General features: G+C 35.1%; 1 protein-coding gene across 2 annotated transcripts in view; it reads left to right on the top strand.

Annotated features, from left to right (window-relative positions):
* The window catches only part of PALLD (palladin, cytoskeletal associated protein), a 149,499-nt gene that overhangs the window by 19,726 nt on the left and 103,022 nt on the right, over window positions 1–26,751 (top strand). For both annotated transcript variants that reach the window (XM_032186775.1, XM_032186774.1), the window contains exons 3-9: window positions 2,104–2,170; window positions 2,796–2,901; window positions 3,778–3,852; window positions 5,877–6,018; window positions 6,407–6,430; window positions 14,200–14,319; window positions 15,809–16,151. In XM_032186775.1, the coding sequence (XP_032042666.1) occupies window positions 2,163–2,170; window positions 2,796–2,901; window positions 3,778–3,852; window positions 5,877–6,018; window positions 6,407–6,430; window positions 14,200–14,319; window positions 15,809–16,151 (818 nt within the window). In that variant the 5' untranslated portion in view covers window positions 2,104–2,162. The remainder of the gene's footprint in view (window positions 1–2,103; window positions 2,171–2,795; window positions 2,902–3,777; window positions 3,853–5,876; window positions 6,019–6,406; window positions 6,431–14,199; window positions 14,320–15,808; window positions 16,152–26,751) is intronic.

The following is a 26,751-nucleotide window of genomic DNA, read 5'->3' as shown; positions in this document are numbered from 1 at the left end:
AAAATTAAAAATGGAAAAGTAAGAACAAGCAGAGCTTTTACTATAAGGTAGCTTTTAAATAGCCTCTATAAATAAGAGATTTGACTAGTTCTACTGATTATGATTTTCAGGATAACAGTAATTCCGTTGTCAGTTCTGAACTTCCTCCAAATGCAATTAAATGTGACAGTCCCAAATGAGTCCTTCTCAGTCATGGGTGAATGTGCTGTAATTCTTCATATTCAGCACACTGACTTAAAGTCAGATTATAAATCAGTCATACTAGTTTTGTCCAGAATCAAATGCTAGTAGTTGTCCAAATCTTTCTTGACTTCAGAACTAGTCATAATGCAAGATTTGTTTTTTTCTGAAAAAAGTTAGTCTCAGCCACAAGTAAAATTCTTTTTTTTTTTTTTTTTTTTTTTTTTTTGGTATGTGAATAATTGTATTATGTCATGATTATATTAACTGAAATCTGACTTTTATTTCAGTTGATATATCTTCAGATGTTTTGGTATTAGTAATGTCTATTCTTTTACCATTTTTGTAACTACTTAAAATTCATTAAGGAATTAATTGAAAAGATAAATTCATGTAACAAATATGTGTAGCAAATCTGAATGATACAATTACAAAATGATTTAATTGCTTTTGATTAATAAAGCTTTTTTTTTTTTTTTCTCTATAATTGAGCTGAAAGTGACAAAAGTGATAGGGATTATAGGGATTCCTTCCTTTTGTTCTCTTATGCTCAGAACTGTGTTCTGTGATAATAATAGCAAAATTTCCAAGACTTTTTCAGAAGTTTATGGATTCTAGTAAGATACTTTCTTCAAAGAGGGAATGTTGATTACAGAAATACTCAGATACAGTAGCAGCACTACTTCTGGAAGCAGCACTATAGACACGATAGCTAGGAAGAGAGATATGGTGAAGAAAAAATCATTTTTTGAGATCTGGCTGTTTTACTGTGTGGAAGAGCTGTCTTGAAGATTTATTAGATTTAACTTTGAAAGAGAGAATTAATTGTGCAAGCTGTTAGGCTCCTCCCCTATGATCTTTAAGGGAAGCAGATTGTCATTCAAACAATGTATTGTATGTTAATAATCTTGATGACTTTGATGCCTCACGCCTTCATCTATACAGGAACCCTAACCACACAAGACTTGTTTATCCTTTGCTCATGAGAAATACTTTCACACAGATTTACCTTGCTCACTTGACATTGCTTCTCTTTTATTACCTTTTCTGTGGTACTTATTGCTTTGATTTTTGTAGCCTAAACTTTGTAACTAATGGGATACTTGAGTCCCTGAGTTCAAGCTCTGTTTCACTGTAAGTCAATCTATGCTATGCTGCACTGTGCTATGCTATGCCAGCTATGCTGTGCTATGCATATTGTATATGATTTGTATTACAAATATAGTTATGCATATTTATGCACAAATCCTTCGAGGAATGATATGTACTGCATAAATGTCTAGAATAAATATTGCTCGAAGTCCCAGTTGTTACTAAAAAAATTAAGACAATGGGCACAAATGGTTTCTTATCTTTTCTTCAAGTGAGTTCAAGATATTTCCAAACACATACATTGTATCAAGACTTCCACTGGCAAGGAACACCAGTATGTAAATGTTATGCATAGATCAATGTAAATAGTCTGAACTGTGGAAATAGTGGATAGCAAGTTTAGTCTGGAAATGTCTTTCTATACTTAGTACTCTTAATTAAGGTTGAAGATTTATTATCTGTATATAAGCCATATGTTTTCTTAAGCTTAAAGTATACATTCAAATAAATAAAATTGTACATTTCCAGTAGAGTAGTTTTTTCATCATATATATTTTTTTTATTTCAAGGAATACAGCTAAAAGCCTAGGAAAATGGGGTTTGCAATTGACATGGACGTGATTTCTGTAACTGTCTGAAGTACATAGTTACAATGTTTTATCAGATAAAAACTGCATTAATTTATTACAGAGAATTCTCAACAATATATTACAAGGTCTTTACTTATGGTGTGTAGTACATGTCATTTGAAGTGAAATGCACAGTTTTTCCTTTGGAATATAAACATCAAAGACATCAGTAAAAGATTATTGAATATATTTTCTTTTCCAGGTGCCAGTTCCACAGATTCAGAGAGTGAAAGTTTAGTTTTCAAATCAAAATCTGGAGCTATGCCACAGTAAGTGTGCAAAGTAAAACCAATGCTGTTCAAATTTTCTTACTGAGGGGCACTGGAAAATCTTTGGTAGTTTTACATCTGAATAAGCATCTGGAGTGTATTTGTGTATGTCTTGTCTTTTCTAATCTCATGTGATATGAGACTTTATTAATGTGCTTATTCTCTGAGAAGTCTACCCTTACGGACAACTCCTGTAGATAATCAACTTTTCATATTTAGAAGTAATTTCTGTTAATCAAATCTTTGTTTGGAACCACCTAGCCATGTGCCACCAGAGAAATATGCAGAGGTCTAGAATCAAAGAAACAAAATATATTTAAGTTTTTATCTTTTAAGAGTACTTTTTACTATGAAAGCATAAATTAGCCCAAGATTGTGTTCTACTCAAGCTTTCTCTAGTGCTGATCTTTTCACAGATAATCAGATATATAACTGCCTTATAGTCAAAATAAAAATGTAAGACGGTTACACAGATATGATTTAAATCAGCACCAGTTTGAATAAAAGTATTGAACATGCAGAAAATACAAGTTGGCTTAGTAGTCACTAAGTAACATATTCTACAATTTCATATTTACAAAGTTGTCTGATGTTGTTTATTTGTTTGTTTGTTTGTTTTCTGCAGGGCCCAAAAGAAAACCACTTCTGTTTCTTTGACAATAGGACCTTCTTCACCAAAGTCTGGAGTCACCACAGCTGTAATTCAACCTATCTCTGTGCCCAGTCAGCAGGTATTTTTAGACACATTTTTTTTTTTAATTAGAAATATTTAAAAATTTATTGCAAAATTTGTAAGTCCTGAAAAACTCTGTCAATTCAATGAATGATACCACTGAACTGTAAACTTATGTTATTCTCTTAAGAATTATGATTTTTAAAAGTCAGATAGTTGTCTTGTGAATGCGGCATAAAAGTAAATATACATATGGACTGTTATGCAGCATGTATCACCACAGAATGTGAGCAGCTGACATCTGGTGATGATGAAAATTACAGAGGATATCACTTAATAGTGACTCATTTAAATTGCAAATGAATGTAACTTGATTATTAAATTAAATACTACTATCATTTCTCTGTGCCTTTTAGAGAAGAAATTGGAAAATACATGTTCTTTAGTTTATGGTATGTTTTAATGATACTGTGGATGACCTAGAGGTTTACATGTAAATCAGTAAATGCAAATAAAATTAAAATCACTGTTAGACTGCACATGTTAAAATTACTTTCTGTTTCTTTGGTTAAACTAGATAAGGTTTTAGGTACCCTGATTTATTTATTACAACATCAGTTGAGGGATGTAATAACAGAAGATGCAAAAACATTTTGGTGCAAAGGACTTATATGAATGATATTAAGAAGAATCAAACGCACAAAATACTTCAAGGCGAAGACACTTGGGTACAAAGTTCTCATTGGAAATACAGAAACATATTGATATCAGAAATATCAAGAGAGAAACAGTGATGTCATTCAAGTGTGCTATAATAAAAACACCATAATAAGACTGTGCATTTGAGAATTTTTTATTATTGCATAAGTATATGCAGGTCATATTATTCAAAGCATCATTCTTTGCATTCTTATAGTATTGCATTTCTTTGCAGGTCCAAAGTCCTACTTCATACCTGCATCATCTGGATGGATCTAAGCCTATCAATTCTGCACCTATATTTACAAAGGTATTTTTTTTCCATCGTGATTTTTATATCATACTCGTATAGTCCAGAAGGAAATATCAAAAACTATATCCTAAAACAGGAGTCTTTGCTCACGTTAAATTTTTGTACAATTTTCAATAGGTGGGTCCTTTTTGGTATTAATGACTCCCTAAAAAATACATTTCTGCTGCCACAATGAAGTTTGTATGCCTCTACCCTGTTAAAATCACTATAAGAATTACATGAATATTCTGTATGGGTTTGCCTTATGCCCATGACTGTTCTCCATTGAGAAATCTTTATAAAGTCAAATGAGGTAGTTACCAGTTGCACATCATAATCATGATATAGCGTCATTCACAACAATTATTTAGCTGACAGAACAAATAATGAAGACAATTACTTTTCTTTGTTTTAAGTAAAAAAAATCCACCCAGTTATGTTAATCAAAAAATAAATAAATCAGATATTCTTCATTGGGGTATCTTGTAAAATATAAAGCTAGCTAGATGGGAATTTTTTATTCAGTAATTCTTAAGTAATTATTTAAGTCAATATTTATTTTCACATTCATCCTGAATCAAACTTTAGAATTAGGAATTGGGTAGGAAAACATAACAACAAAAAGATCAGTTTATTTCCCTGATCTCTAAGATGCAACTTCAATCGAAAACAGGCTTTTAATTGTACCCTTAGACCATCCTTTCCACAGCAGGAACTATTTGTTAAAGTTGAAATTAAAAAAAAAAAAAAAATCTCTGTTTATTACTTCATAAAAACAATTTGACTGAAAGTTAATGTGGAACAGCAATTATTTTGCCTAAAATAAATATAAGCCCTGTTCCAAACTGTCCATCTTGGTTCCATCATATCCTTTTCTCATAGCAGGAAAGGTCTGATTCTATTCCTTGGAATTCTGCACACATAACTGCAGTTACCTCAAGAGAGTGAATAAAGGAGGTGCAAGGAATTAGAGAATGTGGTTGCTGCAAGGTCAGCAGGCAGGCAACATCTTAGTAAGAGTAGGAAATAGGAGAAGCCTAGCCCACACTCAGAAACTACCAAAAACTCCACTCTTGCCTCCTAGTCCTCAGCTCTCTTGTCTCTGAAATCCAATATTAACTGGTTTAAACCAAAATCACTTTTCTTACGGAAGGAAAAAACATAAGTAAACAACAAAAAATACACTCATCCAGCTTCCTGACACAAATTTCTTTCTTTATAAATTTCAGGGAACAACTCAAAAAAATTAGTTGTCCACATTACAAAATTCTTATGAATTTGATTAAATAGAGATCTATGAATAGTAACTAGCAATAATTCTGAGGTTAGACCAAAGTTCAAATGCTTTGCTGCATCAAGACCTAAAACTTTATTAATAAACTAGAAAGGGAGTAAGACAGACTGCTTTGTAATCTTCGGATAGATAACAAAGGCAAAAATAGTGACTGTCTCCCATCAACTCTGTTACTTAAAATAGTGGTTCTCCTTTCTCACTGTGATCTCCATTATAGATCTGCATTTTCCTTCATACATATGTAAGAATTTATTACAGCCATAATTTTGCTTCAGAAGGTGCACATACACATGCTAATATATCCTAATCTTATTTGTGTCATTAGATTTTGCTTGGATGGCTATAAATGGCTCAAAAGAAAAGCAATTCTTTTCTAGAGGCTGACCTGAAAGCAGCAAAGCTGCTTTCTCATAGCAAGTCAATCAATGTGTGCATTGATTAGCTGCAGAATTTTATTTATTTATTTATTTATTTATTTTGTGGATAAAGAATGAAAGATGAGACCATAACTGCCTGCTTCTTGTGGTATGAGGAATTAAATACTTATGCACCTTCTCCATCTTTAGTCATGTTAAGAATGTATTTGAAAATAACTTATTTAGTCAAATGTAATCAGAGTGAAAGCAATTCTCATAGTACTATTGCAAAAGTAAAATGAGAAATAAAGTTGAAATACAAAGGGAAGAAAATATTTTTATTTAATGTAAAATACTGCTGGTTCATTTGAATTATGATTGTTTTATTTCAGGAGCTACAAAACTCCACAGCCTCTGAAGGACAGGTAGTGGTGTTGGAATGCAGGGTCAGAGGACCCCCTCCCATTCATGTTAAGTGGTTTCGACAGGGCATTGAAATTCAAGATTCTCCAGACTTCAGAATTCTCCAAAAAAGTAAGACAATAATCTGAGGGGGCTACTTTTAATATGAGGCAGGTTTAGGGGGGTGGAATTATCATGAAATTAGTCTATCAGGACTGAGTTTTGGATAGAGTCCTCTGTTCCTCACATTATAATGGTTAATGGCTAGTAGTAATAATTGAACTATTGCTACCAGCAGACCATTTAGTCATACTTATTTTGAAATGTGTCTGCAAAGGTTCTGTACTTGCTTACAAGATTTTAGTATATGTTCATCCACTAAATTGGATGTTGGATGTTATAATAATATGTTGTATCCAACATATTGGATGTTGGATGTTATAATAATATGTTGTTTATTAGTGTAATTTCTAACTCCATTTTTCTTGTTTGTTTCCCCTTCTTGTGATGTGATATGCAGAGCCACGATCTGCAACTGAACCTGGTAAGAGTCATATGAAAAAATAATCTCTTGATTCACTAGGTCTTAGAGTTTGTATTCAAGCTGTAAATAGAAAAATGTTTCTGCTGAGCACTGGTAATATGAAACCCCCTTAAAGACAATGTTTCTTTATCACACCTTCCATACTCTACACTGTGCTTTACAGCAATTCCTTTATTAGTTAAACAGTAAATTCCTTTTAGACCAGCCAGGAGAGCCCCACAGCCTAAACTTTGAAGCAAACTTTATTCTTAGAAAATGAGCAATTTGCATGCTACTGAGGAGGGAAAAAAATCCCACAAAATTCCATTACCCAAATTGTACTCAGAAGAGTTTCATAACACCCAACCACTAAATGCTAGTTTTGCCAATCTAGCTTTACAGAAATGAGCTGTCTTAGATGCAAGTAAAATCTGACCCTCCAAAAGAAAGGCACATTGATTTTTTGAAGCCAATTTGCAAGATAACTCCTATATTTCAGCAAACAAAAAGTCTTCTTCCAACTACAGGTTTTCTCTGGCTGCTGTTTGCCCTTATGTGCTGTCTTAGTTTCTTTAATAATAAGTGGATGCTGAAAGGCTGAGAATGCTTGATCTTTGCATTAATGTTTCTAAGTCAGTCAACAGGTGGAAGGAAGGCAGTGGTAGGGTCTGAGCCTGGCTTTAAGAGGGTGGCTAGTTGTGCTTGAATATGCTTGGATTTAGAAAGAGATTTTATCATGGAAAAGAAAGATAAAACAGAAAAGTTCTCTGAGATCTGGGTATTCCCAAAGAGTGTCATTGAACTGAAGGACCTTTGCAATGTTGGCATGACCTGAACTTTGAGGAGCTGCAATGACAGTCTTTGACTGCAGGGCTTAGCAGCAGAATATTTTGTAAAGCAGCAGTGCGACTGTGAGATATGGACTAAGGAACAGCAGTGAAGGGTTAATCCTAGAAGAAATGTAGTTTTCTCTTAGTTTTCGTGGAATGGAGAGAAGGGAGAGGAAGAGGGAATCTTCTGCTTTTCTTTCTCAGTTATTCACTAATTTTCTTACCGTTTCACGAAATTATTTCCCTGTAGTACGTATTTTATTTGATGGCCATAATACATATATACAAATATGCATGCACGTGTGCACATGCATGCTTTATTCTGAGTTAATAGTACAAATTGTGATGTGTAGTATCACCCCCACTGGTAACAGCTGATGCCCAGAATACATGTGTCTGAATCATTTGATTTTATGGAGGCTTGAAATGTGAGCCATCCGAAGGACAAAGTGCTGGAAAATCAAATTAACTTCTAATGAGGAATTAAAACATGTCTGAGTGTTAACAGACATAGACTGTTGGTAGTTTATAGTCATAGCCCAAACTTTAACGCTAAAAATTAAGGCTAAGTTACAGTGCAAAACTGTTTTAGGAGAGTTTCAAAATCATATCAAGCCTTTAGATATGAAAAGTAACAAGGACAATAGATTTGTGTTACTGTATGTTCAATTCTGTATCACTCCTGGAACGTTCTCTGAGAATATATGTCAGGACATAAGCCTCCCAAGTTAGCTGTTTTCTTAAATTTTTTTAAAAATATATATAATTGGGTTGATTCTTTTCCCCTTCCCAGAGAAACATATTTCCTGTTCAAGTAATGGCATCTTTAAGATCTGCTTTTCTAGATTTAATCTGCTACTGTTACGAGAATAGTACCTGGTACATCTCACTCACTGCTACAAGGAGCTTCTTTTCTGTAGAATCACATGGACTACATACACACTCTCCTCTAACATGACAGAAAGTATGAAGTCTGCAATTTACTAGTTTGTTGTTTTTCTTTTTGTTGCTGTTTGTTTTTTATTTTTTCCTTGTAATATCTAATCTGAAACTCTTTTGGCAGACTTTGGTTTGGTGTTCTGTTCTCTCTGAATTCATTGAACTAAGTGCTATCTCTGTTGGACTTGCTGTGCACTGTGTACTGTGTGTATACTAGTAAACTCTTTTTTTTTTTTTTTTTTCCTTCTGTGCTGAGACGGTTCCTACTAAGCCCCATTAAATAATGTGCAATGTCTTACTTGCCCCTAATATCATTGACAGTGCACTCGTCAGCTTATGTGTGTAGAAATTGACTCAGTGCATGCAATGGTAATGTAAATTAATAAAGTTTGGGCAAAATGTAAATATTTCCTTATGATGTAAATGACAAGCATTGTTTTGTATTGTAAGCAATTTACAGTGTTTTTTAGAATGTCATGAAGAGTCTTGGAATTTCTACAACAGGAAGCTGGGTGGGTTTCAGCAGATAGGTACAGCACTGGTTTATGATACAATTCACATTCTAAGAAGCCAGACAAAACAATACCTGCAGAGGAAATCTCCCATTAACAGACACACTACTGCTTCTTACTGCAGATGTGAGAATGTGTGTAAGATTAAGAAGGGAAAACAACATGCCTATACTAGAAAAGTATTGATAATTTTGAGAGATAGACATAATTTCTAAAATTATTTCCAAGTGCACATCTGTGGAATTTTACATAAATTGTAACAAGTCATCATGGAACTTTAATTGCTGGTTGTGAACTAAATGCTAGCTGTCAATACACATTTTACAGCAGTCAGAAACATTGGTTATCCTTTGTTAGGTTGATATTAATAATTTAAAAGAAAAATGTTCCATGAACTCTCACAGATAAGAAAATAAGAAGCAAGAGGGGTTTTTCTTGCTACTTTTTTTTTTTTTTGGTACATTCTATCTACCCTAATGTGTTTTGCACTCCTCTTTCTGTCTAGACAGAAATCAGTTTGCATCACAAATCTCTCCAGACTGGTTCATGAATTAATAGTTAGTCAGATGACTTAAAGCCAGCATCACAGATTGTAGCATTACCTGCTCTGTACTTCTTTCTTTGACATTTTGACTCCATCCTGACTGAATCCTTCGGAGAACAGACTGCCTGAGAATGAAAAATCCTATGGAGTCATTTGCCAGCTGTTGATATTTGGACCATTACTCAGCTGTCTGGAGTCAGCCACAAACTGTCTTGAATTACATTAAAACAATTGTCTGATGGCATGTAAGAAGAAAACTATATGAAGTAATTTTTCTTAAATTGCCAGGGAATTGCCACATATACATGCTTTTTTTTTTTTTTTTTTTTTCCCTTCCCTAAACACAGTCCTGTGTATGTTCACCAAAAACATCTCAGTAATCATCACTTCTCTTGGGTTGTGCTTTCTTGTTGTGCTGTCTGGCTGCTGTATCCCAAGGTTCCAACTCTAATAACTCAGTCTCTTTCCTTCTGCATAATGTTTAAAACTGAAAATATATGGGGAAATCGTTACTGTACCCTCCCCTCCCCCCCCCCCCCTAAGAAAATGAGCTTTCTGATAGATGACAAAATTTTAAATACAAGAGCTTCAGCAGGTCAGGGTGTTTGTAGGATCCCTGCATACTTTAGTGAAAATGACGGAGCTGTGACTCGGAATCTGGTTGCCTCTTTTACTGCTGAGGACCAAAGAAGCACTTGAAGATAGCAATCTCACGGTTGTAAGTAAGGTACAAATCGAGGTTCCAAATGAAGAGAAAAACTGAAAATAATCCACAGTTATCCTTCTTGAAAGGTGAACGGTCTGATCAACTGATGTGCTGTTGTTTATCAAGTATATTTTCAATTGTACTCTGCTCTCACAAGGTATCTACAGAATCCCGTCAGCGATCCCATCTTCAGTCTGACTGCCCCAGCTGCTCTTGCTTTTTGGTACTTCCAAATCCGAAGTAACCCCCTGATGTTTTTTGTACTATGCAATTTAAAAACAATTTCTGCTGTGCCTCTTGAATTGTAAATCTGTAAGGCTTATTGGGGTGCTTTCATTTTCACAGTTCTGTTGCTAGATGCATTCATTTCAGTATCTATCTGACAACTTCAAATGAGGTGGCTTAAGTATCTACAGCAACGTATCTGACTTTGTATAAGCTTTAGCATAAACTTATCCTTGACACTTACTTGTACACTGGCTTCATTTCTCCTCAGCCCTGAACACTGACTTAGAGACTGAAGTCCATGGTGCCAATAGCAGTATTCGACTTTATTGTACCTGAATTAGCTAGGTAACAGCCATCATTGGTATTGACTACATAAGCTGTAACCTAGGTTCTCTGCCCTAAAACTACATTGATTTGCTCGCCATCACAGTTGCTGTTGTTCAGGTTTTTTTCTTAGCATTTTATAAGTGCAGTTTGAGAGATCTTCAAATATAGTCAGATTTGTGCAGTAGATTTATATATCTTTCAAAAATTTGGCCTTCCACTTCATGAGTGGCATAAAGTATGTTAAATAAGCCAGAACTGCTGCCTGGCCAATGTAATGTTATGGGCAATAGTGATCATCAGAAATAGGTAACTTTTTCATTGTTTGTGTTGTTAAAAGTTAAGGGTGTCTTCAGGGCTGAGATACCACCCTCTGATATGCTACTCCACATGTTCAGTTCTTCTCTGTTTCCACATCTCCATTCTCTATATCTTTAAGATGCACAGACACCTAAAAAGAGTTAACTGATAGGCATATTGCTTTGCAGTTAGACATCTGATGGCTGGAGAAAAAGAGGGAGAATTAGAGACAGGTTTTCTACAAGATAAGATGGCCAGGCTTGGTTGGATTTCTAAGAGAAAACCACCACTGTGACAACCCACTGTCTTTACAGAAGGAAACTCAGGGATTTGAACCTGTATGGACAGAAACAGCTCTGTTCATTGCACCATAATACACAGCTACTAGTAAAAGACCCTACTTGTTTCCCAGGACTATATATAGACTAATAGGAAGCTAATGATCACAATTGGAGATGAAGGTGCAGATATGAGAAATACTCTACCTTTCATATGATACACAGAAACATTCTGAAATAAACACATCGTCAGTGATGAAATCTGTTCAAATGCAACAGGTTTCTGGAGTTTGGTCTTAGCAAAGATTCTTCTTCCTAATGGATTCATGAACCATAAAGGGAAGGGATTACTTGGTAAAATGTAATCTTTCTTTCTAAATAACTGACAAAATAGTCAAGTACTTGCATGCCTAAGCATTTTACATGTTTCAGTGAACAGAGTGCTTTTGTATTCATTTAGTCAAGTGTTAAATATGTTTTAAGGCCCTGAGAACAGCATTTCAGAGCTGCTTTCTGGAACACATTTTTGAGATGAAATTATTTGTCAGCTGATGATTACCGGGAAGTAGAACAGACATTATTTACTTCAGATCATCAGATTCTACTCAGCACAGCAACAGAAAGAAAACTAATTACATAAGTCAGGATCTAGAACTGGAAAAACACTCAGAGCATTATGCATCCACATAATGTTATGGAACTTTTTAAAGAATATTTATTTTGTCAAACTAGTGCTTTATGTCTACATTTTCCACAGTGGTAAGCCTTTTAGCAAGGACCTGGAGGTCAGCGATTCTTGATTTGGGGATGGAGGCAAAGTGTCTAAAGACAATGGCGTTGTGTTGCTCTTACATGCTTTTAGCCTAAGCTACCTCTTGATTAGTTGTTCCCCCTCCCCCTCCCTAATGTTTCATTTTAGCTGGTTTTCTCATCATTGATCACAAATGTGTTTTAGCTTGCTCATTCAGCTAGGAAGACTGAGTTTTAAGTTTTCGTTATTTTCATTACCAATTTAATGTCAGTTTCCCTCACAAGTATTACTGCAGTTTACCGTGTATAATTCTCAAATATACTGCTTTGGAAAACAAACCATTGGAATTCTTTCATCACTGAAGACCAGCTCTTCTCATGTGGTCATAACTGCAAAACTGAAGTAACAGTATGAATTAATTTGGCTGTGCAGAAAATAGAAATTCCATTGGTTATTATATTTTGTAGTACCTTTGCCCTCATTCAAATAGCAGTTCTCAGCATGGTGGGAATTATTTTCTTTTGCAGACCTGAAATACCCAGCTTTCAGATTTCTGCTGCTCATTTAACAGGAAACCAGAATGTTGCACGGATCAGATTGCATCCCCAGAGCCACTTCAGTCCAGGAGTACACACGTGTGCTTAACAATATAGCCTAAACTGCTTACGACACACCAAGACTAAAAAAAGCTGATCTCAGTAGTTCAAAAACTAGCTTGTGCTACCCATTACTTTCCTGATAAGACCTTTCATGAGTCATTAATCTTCATCTGGGTCAGATAAGATCCAACGTGCTACATTATTACCAGACATGCCTCTTACAGCTACACAGAAACACAGAATGACTGCTCCATGTTGCCAAAAAAAAAAAAAAAAAAGCCAAAAAAAGCATGTTCTGCAGTCTGAAAATCATTTTTAGCCCATTTCCAGCACACTAAGTTCTTGGATACATTGTCAAAAACATTGGAAAAAATCCATAATTTTTTTGTTAACTGTCTAAATGAGACACTGGTTTGTCCTTCCACAATGAAAAATAGGAAAGAAAACAACAACAACAACAAAAAGCTACTAGAAAATATTTTCATTGTTTGATCTAAAATAAATGAGGCTAGTCTTACTGAGCATTTTCATATGAAAGTTAGTCATATGAGTCTCAAATATTTTACTGCACTTCTCAATTTGCTTTTATTAGCTATAGTCCACTGAATTTTTTGTAATATTTGGGATTCTATGTGAATGTCCAATATGTCCTTAATGTAAATTTTTCTTAACTAAATAGAAGTCTGTTCAACTTTGAAATATATTTTATAATCTTTGTTTTTATAATCTTCTATAATCACTTTTATGTGATTGGTTTTGAGGGTTGAAAATGAATTTAATTGAAAGAAACTCCTGGTTAGTTAAGGAAAGCTATAATGTAACAATGTCCAGGAGTAAGATTGTCTATGTATGTTGTGTAAATACTAACATTATTTAGATTAACTATATTTTGAACCTTTAAAAAAGTTAGAATACACTTACAATTAAAGATAAAACAAAGTGACTTCTCTGAAGAATCTGGAAAAATTATACCTAGATAATTAAATATGTCTATAATAAATGAATGGAATGGACTTAGAAAATATTACTGTGAGACCTGACCCAAAATGTGAACCGCCCAGCTTTCATAGAAGTTTTTAGACTGGGGCAGGCATCATATAGGATGGCACTTCAGAGGAAAATGAAGAGATTTCAAACAGCTGCAGAATGTCTTTATCATGGAATTGTGAAGAATTTCAGGGGATGCTGTCTTGTCCTAAGTTTTCCCATTCCCGTTTAGAGACAGAAATCATCTTCCCAAACTTCATAGAAGGGACATACTTGGTGCATCCAGAGCTTTTAATTCTGGTCAGTTTCCTTAAAAAAAGTTATTTGCAAGTGATGACAAAATACTTCCTGGCCTTACGAGGAATGGGATTTGAACTAAATTGTTCATTAAATACAAAAAATTCAAAGGAAAGAAGCAATGATATGATATTCATATTGGTGGCATTTACATAGATTCAAGAAGAGCTTGCAAGTATTAATTGTATGTGAAAACCAGTAAGTTGATTTGTACAAATAAGTAATTTTCCTGCATAAAAATGAAGATACTGTATGTGTAAAATGACTGTGCAGACTTGGGATTGCAAAATTATTGTTCAAGACAGGTCCCTTTTGAAGACTGAGTAAATTTACTTGATTCAGATACAAAGTGATTTACACTGAAGCCATGTCCTTTGGAAGGCCATTTCTTTTTCTAAGGAGCACTATAACGTGTCCTTCTAACATGCGATGCAAAAACATTACATAGTTCTTTAAGTAGTTTATAATGTGGCTTATTTTTCTGTTTATTTCCAGAAGAGATATGTACCCTTGTAATTGCAGAAACTTTTCCTGAAGATTCAGGACTTTTCACATGCACAGCAACGAATGAACACGGTTCAGTAACAAGCAGTGCGCAACTAACCGTCTGCTCAGGTTTGTGACAAAAGGAAAGAGGAGGTTTTAATTATAGAGCTCAGATAATTAATTTATTTGTGAAGTTATTGGACTGCTTCTTTTGCAGAAAAGAGTCTCCATAAGACAGGAGTCCCTTTGGTAGATTTCCTTTTTAGTCTCCGAATCTTTCTACATTCCCCACAACATTGACTGTTATAATCTGAATATAAAAGTTGTTGCTGGGTGGGGGATGGGTGAATGTGATTTTGCTTATCCTCAGATAACATGAGATTAATTCCTGGAGGTCTATTTCAAAAGTCCAACTACTAACAGAGAGAGTGAAGCACCTTCTCAGGCAGTAACAGCTGAATCAGCGTTACTTCTTACTAGAGGATAGGGTTCCTCTAAAAAGAATACATGAAGAAAATAAATTAGCAAACACAAAGGTTGTTAGTCAAGCAGCTAGCATTTTGCTAATAAGATTAAAACACTGCCTCCATTAAAAAAAAGTAATACATTGGGGGGAGGGGAGATGGACAGAAAGAAATTACCATATAATAACTGTAGCAAATAAATTGAAACCTTTAGGAAATTCATGAAACTAATTTTATGTGTATCTATTCCAGGCTTGTTACTCAGAAAATATGTATCTTGAGATACCTTAACTGAATTCTGTTTGAGTCAAGGGATTATAGAGCTAAAAACTTGGCTTCTCCCAGTGCTACCATTGACACGTACTGTCATCCTAGGATAGTCTCTGACATCTCTTTCTAACTTACATCATTGTAAAATGGGAGAGTGAGCTACCTGTCAATATTTATATCAATATTTATAGATCATACTGTCAACCACAGATTGTCCATCTAAAACAAACTGAATGTTTTTATTGGTTCACTTTCTAGTTTAATATTTTTATTTGTATAAAATATATATTTTAAAGTGTCTGCCACAAACCTGGCAGATTTTTAAGCATTAGGCTTCTGGGACTAGATGGCAGCAAAGGCAAAATGAAAACAAATGAAATTATGCTACCAAATGTGGCATATGCGTTTTGTAAAATAGAAAACTCTGTTTGTGCTATGTTTAGTTTTGTAGTGTGTTTACATACAGACTGTTGTGCAATGCATTACCGCAGCTGCCATTGTAAACACGCTATATATACATACATATTTCAGTGTTTTAGAATGATTTATTTTTAAATGATGCTACAACTCCAGGAAGAGGAAATACTGTTTCAGCTGCTGTCGCCCCATAGTACTTGGCCATGCCATCTCAGTTAGTGACTGTACTTCTGGAATAGTATGAGAGATATCCATAAGGTTCTGTGTTGTGCATTTTGCATGAGGCAAAGCCAGCAAACAAATAGCCAGTCATGTATCTAATTCAGCATAAATCAACAACAGGTCTAGAAAAATATCTCCACAGAAGCAAAGCGATCTCACTTTTAACAGCCTTAAAGTACAGCATGTCTGTGCCCTGTGCTTTATTTATGATTTGTCAGAGAGACATTGTTTTTGATTTCTTTTAGCCAACTCAGAAAGCTCCAGTCATGAATTGTTGACAAGGGAATCCAACAGTGATGATTTCCACCATTTTCCACCACTTCCTCCAGCTGAAGTTAGCTCTCTTGAGCTTCCTCCTAAGAAACACACAGAGAACCACCAAGCAAATAATACTGAACTGAGATCTGGTGTGGCAGCCCTTCAGCTAGAGCTCAGTTCGTCTGAGGAAAAAACAAATGGTATCCATCCCATTCATGGAGTAAATGGAGTGATCAACAGCAAGCCAAATGGTGATAAATCGGTTTCACCTCCAGCTGTCTTGCTTTCACCAGCAAAGGAGCCACCACCTGTGCTTGCCAAACCAAAACTGTGAGTATTTTGTTTTGTTTCATTTCTCTATAAACTTTTTATCTGTTGGAAGTAAATTTTTGCCTACACTAATTTACTGTTAGGCCAGTAATGGGCAAACTCTTGAACAATCTCCTTAATGCTTCTTATTGCTTTTATATCCCAAAGATTTGAATCCATAGTTCTTTCTCAGTGCTATATGAAAGGGAAGTGTATTACATATACCAAATTGTATAGAAGGTTTTAAGGTAAAATCAAAAAAAGCAATAAGTATTACTGACTGTTGTTCTGTGCTTTTTGTCTTGGTCACTTTATCTAAATGTCATAGTGGCCTGAGATTCTTGTATGCTGTTCCATTTTCAACACTGGTTAGCCTTTTTTATTCTCACTACTCTTAGTTTTTATTTTTATTTTTGTAGTCAGTAGATATTCAGCTGTGTAATGGTTGTATTATTTCTTATTTTTACATGTAACATGTAACTCACTCTGCTGTCAGCTATTTTACAGTCATTCTTTTATAACTGAAAACCTGAAAATGAAAAGCCTCAAGGAAGGAATAAATATGTGGGGGAAAAAATCAGTAATATATTTACCTTATGGTAGTAATGACACCCTACTTATACAAGAGTGATTTTTATGCTTTTAATTTATAGCTTGATATTAGCACTGGGCAGATTCCACTTTTCCATCTCCCTCAAAGGCTTCTGCGGTGTGTGACAAAGGAATTGAAATTATATTTTATTTCACTTGCATTGATAATCAAAAGGGATCATTAATTATATTAAAAAAATAACAATAATGAAATAAGGTCCTCAGGCTTAGCAAGGTCACTTGCTGAATTATATGATTTCACACGATAACTTACAAAATACAAAAATACTGTTCTTTTAGCAACCATATACTAGATCTTCTAATCTTAAGCCCACAAAAATACATGCCTGAGGGAGCAAGCTGTCAGTGCTCCCTTTCTGCATTTATCACCTTTTTCTTTCTGTTGGCCTTTGTCACTGTAAGTAGTCATCACTGCAGAAGAGAAGGAGGAGGAGGAGTGGTAGAAATATAACGAGTGATGGGAGAATAGTATATGGTGGTGATTACGTGTCTGGGAGGGAGGCTGCTGAGCAAGGCAACTTGCAGATGATAGTACGTGATGTGGAGTGAGCCAGATGGTCCTTTGACCCTTGCATCTGTTGCAAGACCCACTTGTGAAGGAAGGAGATAGCAGCTCCAGCAAAAGCAAGCTTCACCCCAGAGCTTTCCTTCTCAGAAGTAAGGTCACCCTGGAAAAAGGAAAGAAAGCTGTGTAACAGACTTCCCATTATATAGCATTCACTGCTACTTATGCAAAATTTGTTTTGTTTTTAAAAATACAGTGAAAATCACTGTCTAATGACTCACCAAAGGTAACATATTGACTTAATCTAGTAAATGAAAGCAAGAACAACTGATACGGTATCAACCAGAAGTAGATAGCCATTACTTTAACTAAGTTGGAAATACTTCCAATTAGAACTGGTGATAAAAAAGTTTCTTGGTTCTTGAAGAACATAATCTTTATCTGAAAGAAGACAAAGCAGTTAGCGGTTTTAAAGGGACTAAGTGTGGTGTAGATGCTTAGTTTTTAGACTGATACCATGACTTCTTCGTGCCAAACTTGCAACTTCCATGGGACATTCAGGTGCAAGAGAACCTGGATTTTTGCTTCCAGTTAGTCATTAAATCTTCTGTGGCTTTTTACTGTTCAAGAGGAGATGTTGGAATGGCTAAGAAGGTAGATTCTGAAATTCTGATAGGTGATATAAACACCAGCTTGATTAATTTTTGCAAGTCTAGTGAAATATTGCTGTCAGATAGGATACCCCTCTTTCAACTCGTGATGTTACAATTTTCATTTATCTTGTGCTATCCTTTAGAAAGTGTAACATGAAATATATGACGAAGTATAACTAGAAGAGGTTATGTTATGTTAGAAGATTACAGTCTTAGTTTGCGTGAGCATTGAATGTGCACTTAGGAAGAACAAAATCTATTCTAGAGCAAATTTTGTAAACCAGGTATCCTTTGCAAAAAATGTAAAGGGGAAAACTGCAGCACTGGGCTTTTACCTTTGCCTTGCCTTCACCTGAGCTTGGACCTGGAGCAGGTGTGTCCCAACCCTTTATCAGCAGTTCACTTAGTTAAACAGAAGACTGTAATTCAGCCACATTAGTTCATTGCTAATGGAAGACTATGGACCAAACCTAGGAAGTTTATAATTTATCATGACATTGTGGTTTATTCTGGAGGAGCAGATTAGTTTTTTGGTCTCTGCTGAGCTACAGCACTGCATGAGATTAAATTCATCTTTATTGACGGAAGTTCAAAGCACTAACTTGGTGAAAATAGTTTAATTTGGTGAACCAAAGCTTGTAGAGAGTCAGTTAATAGATTCACTAGTGTAAGAGGAGACTTGAACTATTCTTTCAAAATCCAGATATATCAATATTGTATGAATATTTGCTGGTCTGTTATAATCTGCATGAAATTCTGTGTTCTGCTTCTAGAGTAGCAAAAGCAAAGCTCAGTTGTCTTTGTTGAACACTTTCACTTTGTGGTTTTTAAGCTCAGCATGCTTCTGGCATGGAATGAATCGCAGTCTAATCCAGGGGCTTGTGCAATTTCTTCTATCAGCTTCTCCCTGACTACTTGGAGTCCACAGTTCCACTTGCATGTGTTTAGGAATGATGGGTTGGGCTTGGTTTAGATTTTTATTATTATTGGTTTAGTTTAACAAGAAGAGACTGAATATCTTCTTGAAATACAAAATACATTTGACCCTCTTCAACGTTGCTGTAACCAACAGCTATAAATAATAATGATTTACCACAATGGAAAAATTGTCATGCTGTAGAAAGTTACTGTAGTTCATTTCAGGCATGAAAAATATTTTAAAAGCCCTAAAAAAATGCCATGTTTGTGGTTACAGACACTGAAGTTAAGTAATTCTATGAGCCATAGTACTAATTGCTACCTTGGTCTTGTGCTGTGAATGTTTAAAACAGAGTTTAATGTGATAATGTCTAGAATTTACTACTCGTTACTGCAAAAACAGGCAATACTGAGTATTTCACTAATATGGAATCTAAAAGACAATAGTGTTAAATATTGTTAAAAGGCACAATAGTTTATCACATCTTGCTTGAACTTTTAGTTCATGTAGGGAAAAGAGACTTGGTGAACTGAGACCAACAAACCCCAGATTTCTTCGGCTTTGGTCTCTGCTGCTGTGACCTGTCTGAGAAGATTGAGCTATCAGTGTGCATTGGACTTTGCCTGGTAATAGCAGTGTAATGCATAGATGGGCTTTCAGAAATGTCCCCAGAATCCCTGAATTCTGTCTCACACAGCTCTCTTGGACAATATTTCTGCAAGGAAAATGAAAGGCAGGTATTAATTTTGTAAAAATGAATACCTGTTAAAAGTGGAAAGAAGTAAGATAGAATTTCTGACAGCTTTTGAATTTGTTATAATTAATATTTTCTTCAGCAGACATGGCTGTTTGCTGTTTTTTTCCTGAGATTTTTTTATTTTTAAAAATGTATTCAAAAGCCTTTTAAAAAAAATGCACAGAAAAAAATAAACATATTATTAAAAGATTTCAAGCAATTTGTGTAACATCAGTGATGAAATGCTGAGACTACAATTAAGAATATTTCTTGAAAATAAGGATTTAATCTGGTCAGTATGCATCAAAGTCACGGCTGTATGAGTTGATAGAATTTCCTTGATTAAAAGCACTTGCGTTCACAATGGTTGTGAAAGTAATACTATTTCCTGAGCTGAATTATTTGTCACTTTAGTCTCTGTGCCTCAGCAGCTGAGTTTTGTCTTCCATGATTTCTTCCATTTTGTAAGTAATGCCTCAGATGTTTTTCAAGCAGATGTTAGTTCTATCGCTTCTAGAATGTCCTTATGCCCTTTGTTGAAATGTTTGTTTCACTATTTTTCACTCTTTACTGAAATTATCCTGAACTTGATCTTCTTGATAGCCATTTGCTTAATTTGGAGTTTACTCATGCTTCTAGTCATGATCATTCTGTGATGTTTGGGCTTTAAGAAAGGATACTGTAAGAAATTATTATATCCTTAATAATTGTTTGATACATGCAAGTAATAAATCACCATTTAGACTATATCAGATAAAGGTTAAAAAAACAATAATAATAATAATAATAGCCAACAATTCAGCAGTTACAGCCTTGGAACATACAGAAATCAGGCACAAGTCTTTGGTCAGCCTAAGAGAGATTGGGATGTTGAAGCTCAGAGAACAGATACTTATTCTGGTAGCTTTGAGAGCTTCAAGTTTGTTTTTATTTAGAAGAGCAATGTTTTGGAAATGGTGAGAAGATGGGAAGACTGTTTTCTCTTCACTAATGTATATATGAATGTGATTTGCTTTAGCAGAAATGCTCAACTTGAAAGTTAGGCACTGATTTCTGTACTTTTTTCTTTAAAGCTATTGCATCTTCTGATGAAAACATGCATAGAAAATGGTTCTTGTGTAGTTTGAAAGACATATAGAGCAGAGCTCTGGTGCCATTATTTGTATGGAACTAAAAGTAACAGAGTCTTTCCCAATTACAGGAAAGATATTCCGCGCCTCTTGTATGTGATTTAAAACTGAACTGTGTCCTGGTGGGTTTTCCGTACCTCTCCAAAAGTTGTTTAAAAGCCAAAAAAGAGGTTACTCTATAAGGCTGAACAAAACTCAAAGTTGTAAACATTCATGGCATTTTACTTGGAAACGAACAAGACAATGTTCATCTGTTGAGGAGAATTGTGACATGCTTGTTTTTTACGGGGAAGTAATAATCACAATAAACAAGTAACTTTGCATTTGTGAGCAAAGGTCCGTACAGGGCCACTTCAGTTTCATCTGCTGGGCTCTTTCAAGACTGTAGATCCTTTAGATCCCTACTCTGCTAATGAAGTCTATCCACAACAAACCTTTGATCTAAATCTGTGTCCTACTGAAGTACAAATAACTAATGTTAATACAGAGGAAGAAAGAACAAAGAGCACTTCTGAAAGGATGACTCTTTCCTAGAGAACTGCAGACAACTGAAGCACATTTTCTCTCATGAGAAATTTTTATTTTTATCTAATTTAGCACAATTTCTCAATTTCTCTGAGAAAGTTAAATTGCCTATGCTTAACACATTAAAATATATACATAAAAATATATAAATATATCATCCACGTTAAAATGCCATACCTGAATTGTATCAAACTAAATCAACTGTAACAGAACAGCATGAACTCATGAGATAAAACTATTTCAGTGCCTCCTGAAAATAGAGCTTCCCATTCTGTATTGATCAGACAGATCAAATGTGTAGTGATAAGCCATTTGTTAAGATGATTCTAAATTCAGTTTTTTTGAGACAGTTGGTACTGCTGGTACGGGCAGCCTGGTCAGGCACTAAAATGTCACTTTTGTTCCAGTTCCTGGAGGTGGCTTTAATGAAAACTAAGAACATAATAGTGACTTAAAAATGAAATTGTAAATAAAAATTACTAATCTGTTTTTTGTGCTGCTTCCACTTTCAGTTGCTTTAATTGCCTCTTTCAGGCTAAGGAATAGCATGATCCAAAAACGTTAGCAGTTACTGCTGATAAATTTCCTTTTTACTAATGCCTTTATTAACAGTGTTAAAGAGGGTACATAAATGAACTTTAAGCCATTTAAAATTTGCAGCAATAGACATCTGAAACTCATTGTAACAATTGATATCTCCAACAAGAAAGGTTAAAGGTAGATGAGAAATACATTTTTAAGTTTTTTTCCTTTTTTTTTTTCTCCTGCATTGATGTTTCCTGACCTTTAGTAAATGGCGAGAACTAGCTGCACATCCTGCTTACATAAAAGCTAATCAGTATTTTTACAGGAAGAGTCAAACATCCTTAAGAAAGTTATAAAATATGCGTGTTTAGTGTATACTCTTCCAAAACTGCAGCAGTGTGTGTGCTGCCAGCAAAATTTTCACACAGGACTTCTGTGCTTTTTCAGGTTTTTATTTTAACATTGAAAATAATGAGGGTCATAGGATAAGCAGGGAAATGAACACAGGTTCAGCCAATAGTTTGTGTGTATGTAATTTAAGTTTTTAGTTAAACACATGGTATAAGCTTGTTATATCATCAGTGCCTCCAAAAGAGTGGCCTCCCTTTCTCTTCTGCATGGCTGTTGCTTCATTGCTATGTTGCCTCTCTCATACCTTTGTTGCCAAACTAGTTACCCCCAGTTTCTCCCGAGATAAGAAGAGAAGGCTTTTCTCCTAAGAAGCACTTAATCTGGGCTGCTGATTTCTAAGTGCTAAGGGCCTTCTGCCTTTTCAGTTGGTGCTGGAAGTGTATGGAATCCTGTAGATGCAAACTAATCAGATGCTGTTGCAGAATAAAGATGGCAAAGGTCAGGGAGCACGGATTGTGCAGTTGGGGTTGTTTGCTTTTTTTCTGTAACAAGGTTTAGAACAGTATGCCAGCGGTTTATGATGCACCTTTGAACTAGAAAATGCAGGAAGAAACATACCATCCATCTGCAAAAACAGCTTATGGTAGTCTTACGATAGTCGTGGACTAAAAGCTTTGAAAAGACACGTTTTGACTTTTGATACTTTTCTGTTGTTTTTTATTTCTTTGCTTCTAGCTGAAACAACTGGATGAATTTAATATTTGGAAATGATCAAGCAAAACAAATCCAAGCTCTCCTAATGTAACATTTTCTTAGAGGTTCTCAGTGTGGTTTGAGTAGGAAGTTTGTACAGAAGTGTTTGTGGATTCTCTCTGTATCACAGGGTTGATTTTTCAAACAATCTCATGAAACACTTGCCAGCATGCTAACCCTTACAGATTTAATATCATATGTACCTACTCCATATTTACATGGCTTTGAAAATGGTGTGCAGCTATATTTGCCTTGGTATCGTTATATCCCTGACCCCCAATTATCCGTAGTTATCCACTTTTGAAAATGTAAAAATATCTTTTGCTGGGGAAAAAGAGGAAGGAAGGCGAGAAAAGGTTTTGTTTGTCTCACACTGCCTTTGTTTTGTTCTGCCTCAGTATAGAAAAATTCATCTTCCAGGGCTGCTCGCTTTGGCTGTGGCAGCTAGATGCTTCAAAACTGAACCAGGCTATGCTCACCATCTTGTGTTTGGCTTGCAGGAAAAAGAGGAAAAATTGATTTTAAAATTTCAATAATAATACGTCCATGATCCTTACATTTTGAATGACTTCCTAGAGAAAGGTCTTCTGGTTTGGGCTAAGAGCTTCTAATTAATAGGACATAAGATCCCTCTGCCACTGCTGGTGCCCAGGTCTGTGAAGAAATAAAAAAGCTTCTGCATTCAGCACTTATATTGTAATCAAAAATGTGAAACTGGAATTCCTTATTCAATCAAGCCATGACAGAGTTGATTAATATTAGAAAATGCTTCAGGAGGATTTGCCTTTTGGAGGGAAAAAAAAAAGTGTATACCTTTTGCACAGGCTTTGGTGGTATTTTTTTCTCAGATTCTTTGAGTATAAAATTGATCAAGAATCAACTGAAATGAAAGAATAGCCAATTTAAATTTAAGAGGCTGAGAAAGCTTTCAGGAGAGCCAAGTTATGGAATTTACAGGCACGCTAAATCAAATGTGAGTGTCACTGCTCAGGATGTGTCTGACAAGTGAAACCGTCTCCTGAAACTGGCATTGTAATTCTACTTTCACTGTGCATGTGATAATGTGATGATTCTGTGGAAGTGGCATAGAAATAAAAAGAATGTGATCAAGAAGCTAGGGATTTATTTTTAAATTACAAAGAATTTTGACAAAGTTAGGCGAGTTACACACTCATGGGTATGTGCGTGTGCAGGGGGAAATGACACAGATGCTCACAGAGTAACAGAGCAAAGAAGACAACTATGTCATTTTCCTGTGCAAATTTTGAAGGAATGGAAAGCAAAAGAGGCATTTTAGTATACTTTCCTTCAAGAAACAAACAAATAATAATAATAATAATAATAATAATAATAATAATAATAATAATAATAATAATAATAATAATAATATGAAGACTTCTTTAACAAAGGTAATTTCTGGATAGCTTATTTTATGCTTACTTTTTTTGAACATGTATTACACAATAAAGTAGTAAAGCAGATTACATGTTTAAACACTGGCTACTCTGAGAGTCCCAGTAGCTACTGTTAGGGTGTCATCTTTGTTTAATAAACTTGTTGCTGGAACTTGTCATATTGCAGAAACATCCAACCACCTGCAATTGGTACTACCTATCTAGCTGCAGTTGGTCTTGCCTGTGCTTTAGAACCTCTGCAAAACTAGGAGCTTTCACTTGGGCAAGGAGAATTGCTGGACAGGATGCTACAGCTTATGAAGTTTAATCATAAACTTACATAGTTACACAGCTACTTGTTTTATTATTCCTCTGTTCCCTCCTGATATATGCCTTTTTTTTTTTTTTTTATTGAAGTGATATAATTGGCTGATGTTTTCCAAGCTGTTTCCAACTCTGATTATATTGCAGAGCTTGTCTAGTATGTTGTTTCAGGCTTGGTTCCTTGCCCTCAGGTTTATCTTCCATTCTTTTTTGCATTTAATTCCCTTGTGTTTTCGTTTTCTGCCCCACATCAAGAAATGTTTTCTGACGAAAAAAATGGGGGGTTAGAACTCAGTGGCATCCATTTCTGTCTCATTCATTATGCTTGCTGTAAATCTTTGGAATAAGAATTTTATTGTTTTAAGTTTTTGTCTTATGTGGAGTCATTGGAGGTGCCAAGATTTTAAAGATACTGACAAGTCAGTCAGTTAAAGCCAGATTCCTAGTTTATCTACTCAAGCAAGTGCCCCAACTAAACTGATTAGAGAAGACCTAAGAACTGAGCAAGTGCTGCAGGTCCTGCTCTGCCAGCCTTATTAATGCTTTTTCTTGCTATAAATGAAAATTAATGCTTTTTTCTTGCTATAAATAGCCTGATTGCTGTCCCAGAGACAAAAAGAGAGACAAAGAACAGAAAAGGCTTATCCAGTGGAGGGAGCTGTGTTGCTTGGGTAGATAGATGATCACAGAGTTCGCAGATAGAGATCTGTGAACTTTGAAAACTCCTGCCTGTTAGCTTGTGTCAGGCCTTATGTATCCTCACCAAATGCAGTGGTGTATTTAGTCAGAAAAATAATGAGCATATCTGAAGCTAATGCAATCAGCACCCTAGTAAATGCCTCAAATTTTTGCTTCTAGGATGCTTCTAGGCAACACTCTTTAATGACCTCTTTAAGGCACTGTATTTTTGTTTCTTTCAAGTACTTCCTTGTTATTACTCAATGCAGATTTATTAAAGCTGATCTGTGCGAATTTGGGTAACACATACTGTATAAAATATCTTTTCTCAAAAATGCAAAGCATCAACTCACTGCAACTTAAAATATGTTTTTATCCTTACCACACTTGCCTTTACATGGGAAAATTACTAGTTTGTTGCATGTTCATTGAGATTTGTGTTTTATACCTTGTGTTTTTTAAGTCTGATTATGTTTTGTTTTCATCTGCTAAGATCAAAACCCCTGGACTTCAGACTCCGCAATAATAAATTGGATAGTACAGAGGTGTGGAAGATACAGGTTTTAGGTCTGTGTTTCATCCTAGTGAAGGTGTTGGATTAGTTCCAGCTGTGCTTGTAAAGATCATCAGCTGCTCTCCTACTACTCCACTTCTAGTTCTGGTACCCCTAGTCACAGCTAATCAACCTGAAATGGTCTTCCAGGACCACCAAAATAAGATTAATCCACAAATTATGTAATCGCTTTCCCATAAAGACTTTTCAATGGGTTTCTTAGTGATACATTATATATGGACTAAACTTTTGCCAGAGGCACTGAGGCTCATGCTGTGTCAAGAACTAGTCAAAACTTTGCTCTGTAATGCTTTCTATGAATCTTGTATTTTTTCATGTTATACTCTGACGACATGACAAAAGCAATTGGTTCATGGTTTTTCTTCACATGTATTTGTGTACCGCATCCTATTTGCTCTCTTGGTTTTCCCTACTTAGCTACATCACAATACTTGAACATCACAAAGTCCTTTCCACCCACTTCCATGGATCTGCTCACTTATTCCTCTTTATTACTGCTGTGTGGATTATGAGTTTAATAAATCATGGATTGGAAGTATGAGGTATTTTTTTTTGGTTGGTTTGTTTGTTTAATTAGCATTTGTCTTTGCAAATGTTATTCTGAGAATGAGTCTAATTTTTGGTAATTACTTGATATTTCTCCTCTTTGCTACAGGCGTAATTGTCTGACTCTTACATTTCTTAAACATTCCTTTTGCAATTACACTTAAATAAATTTATACTATTTGGTGTTAACTTTTCAAGACATCATTTTCTAAATCCCAAGCATTATTCCTTCTAGTACTCTACTTCTATTCCACTGCCTTCATCCAACCTTTCTGTATTTACCTCCGTTGTCTTGTCTTTTGCAAATTGTCCTCCTTTTCTGGTGTCTTCCACATTCTTACTGTTCTGACTATTAGATCTTCAGTCAGCCTTGTTAACAATAAGCAGAATATACCG

This window comes from Aythya fuligula, chromosome 4 (assembly GCF_009819795.1).
Source record: "Aythya fuligula isolate bAytFul2 chromosome 4, bAytFul2.pri, whole genome shotgun sequence".
In the NCBI taxonomy this organism is placed as follows: domain Eukaryota; kingdom Metazoa; phylum Chordata; class Aves; order Anseriformes; family Anatidae; genus Aythya; species Aythya fuligula.
This window is presented reverse-complemented; position numbering and strand designations above follow the sequence as displayed.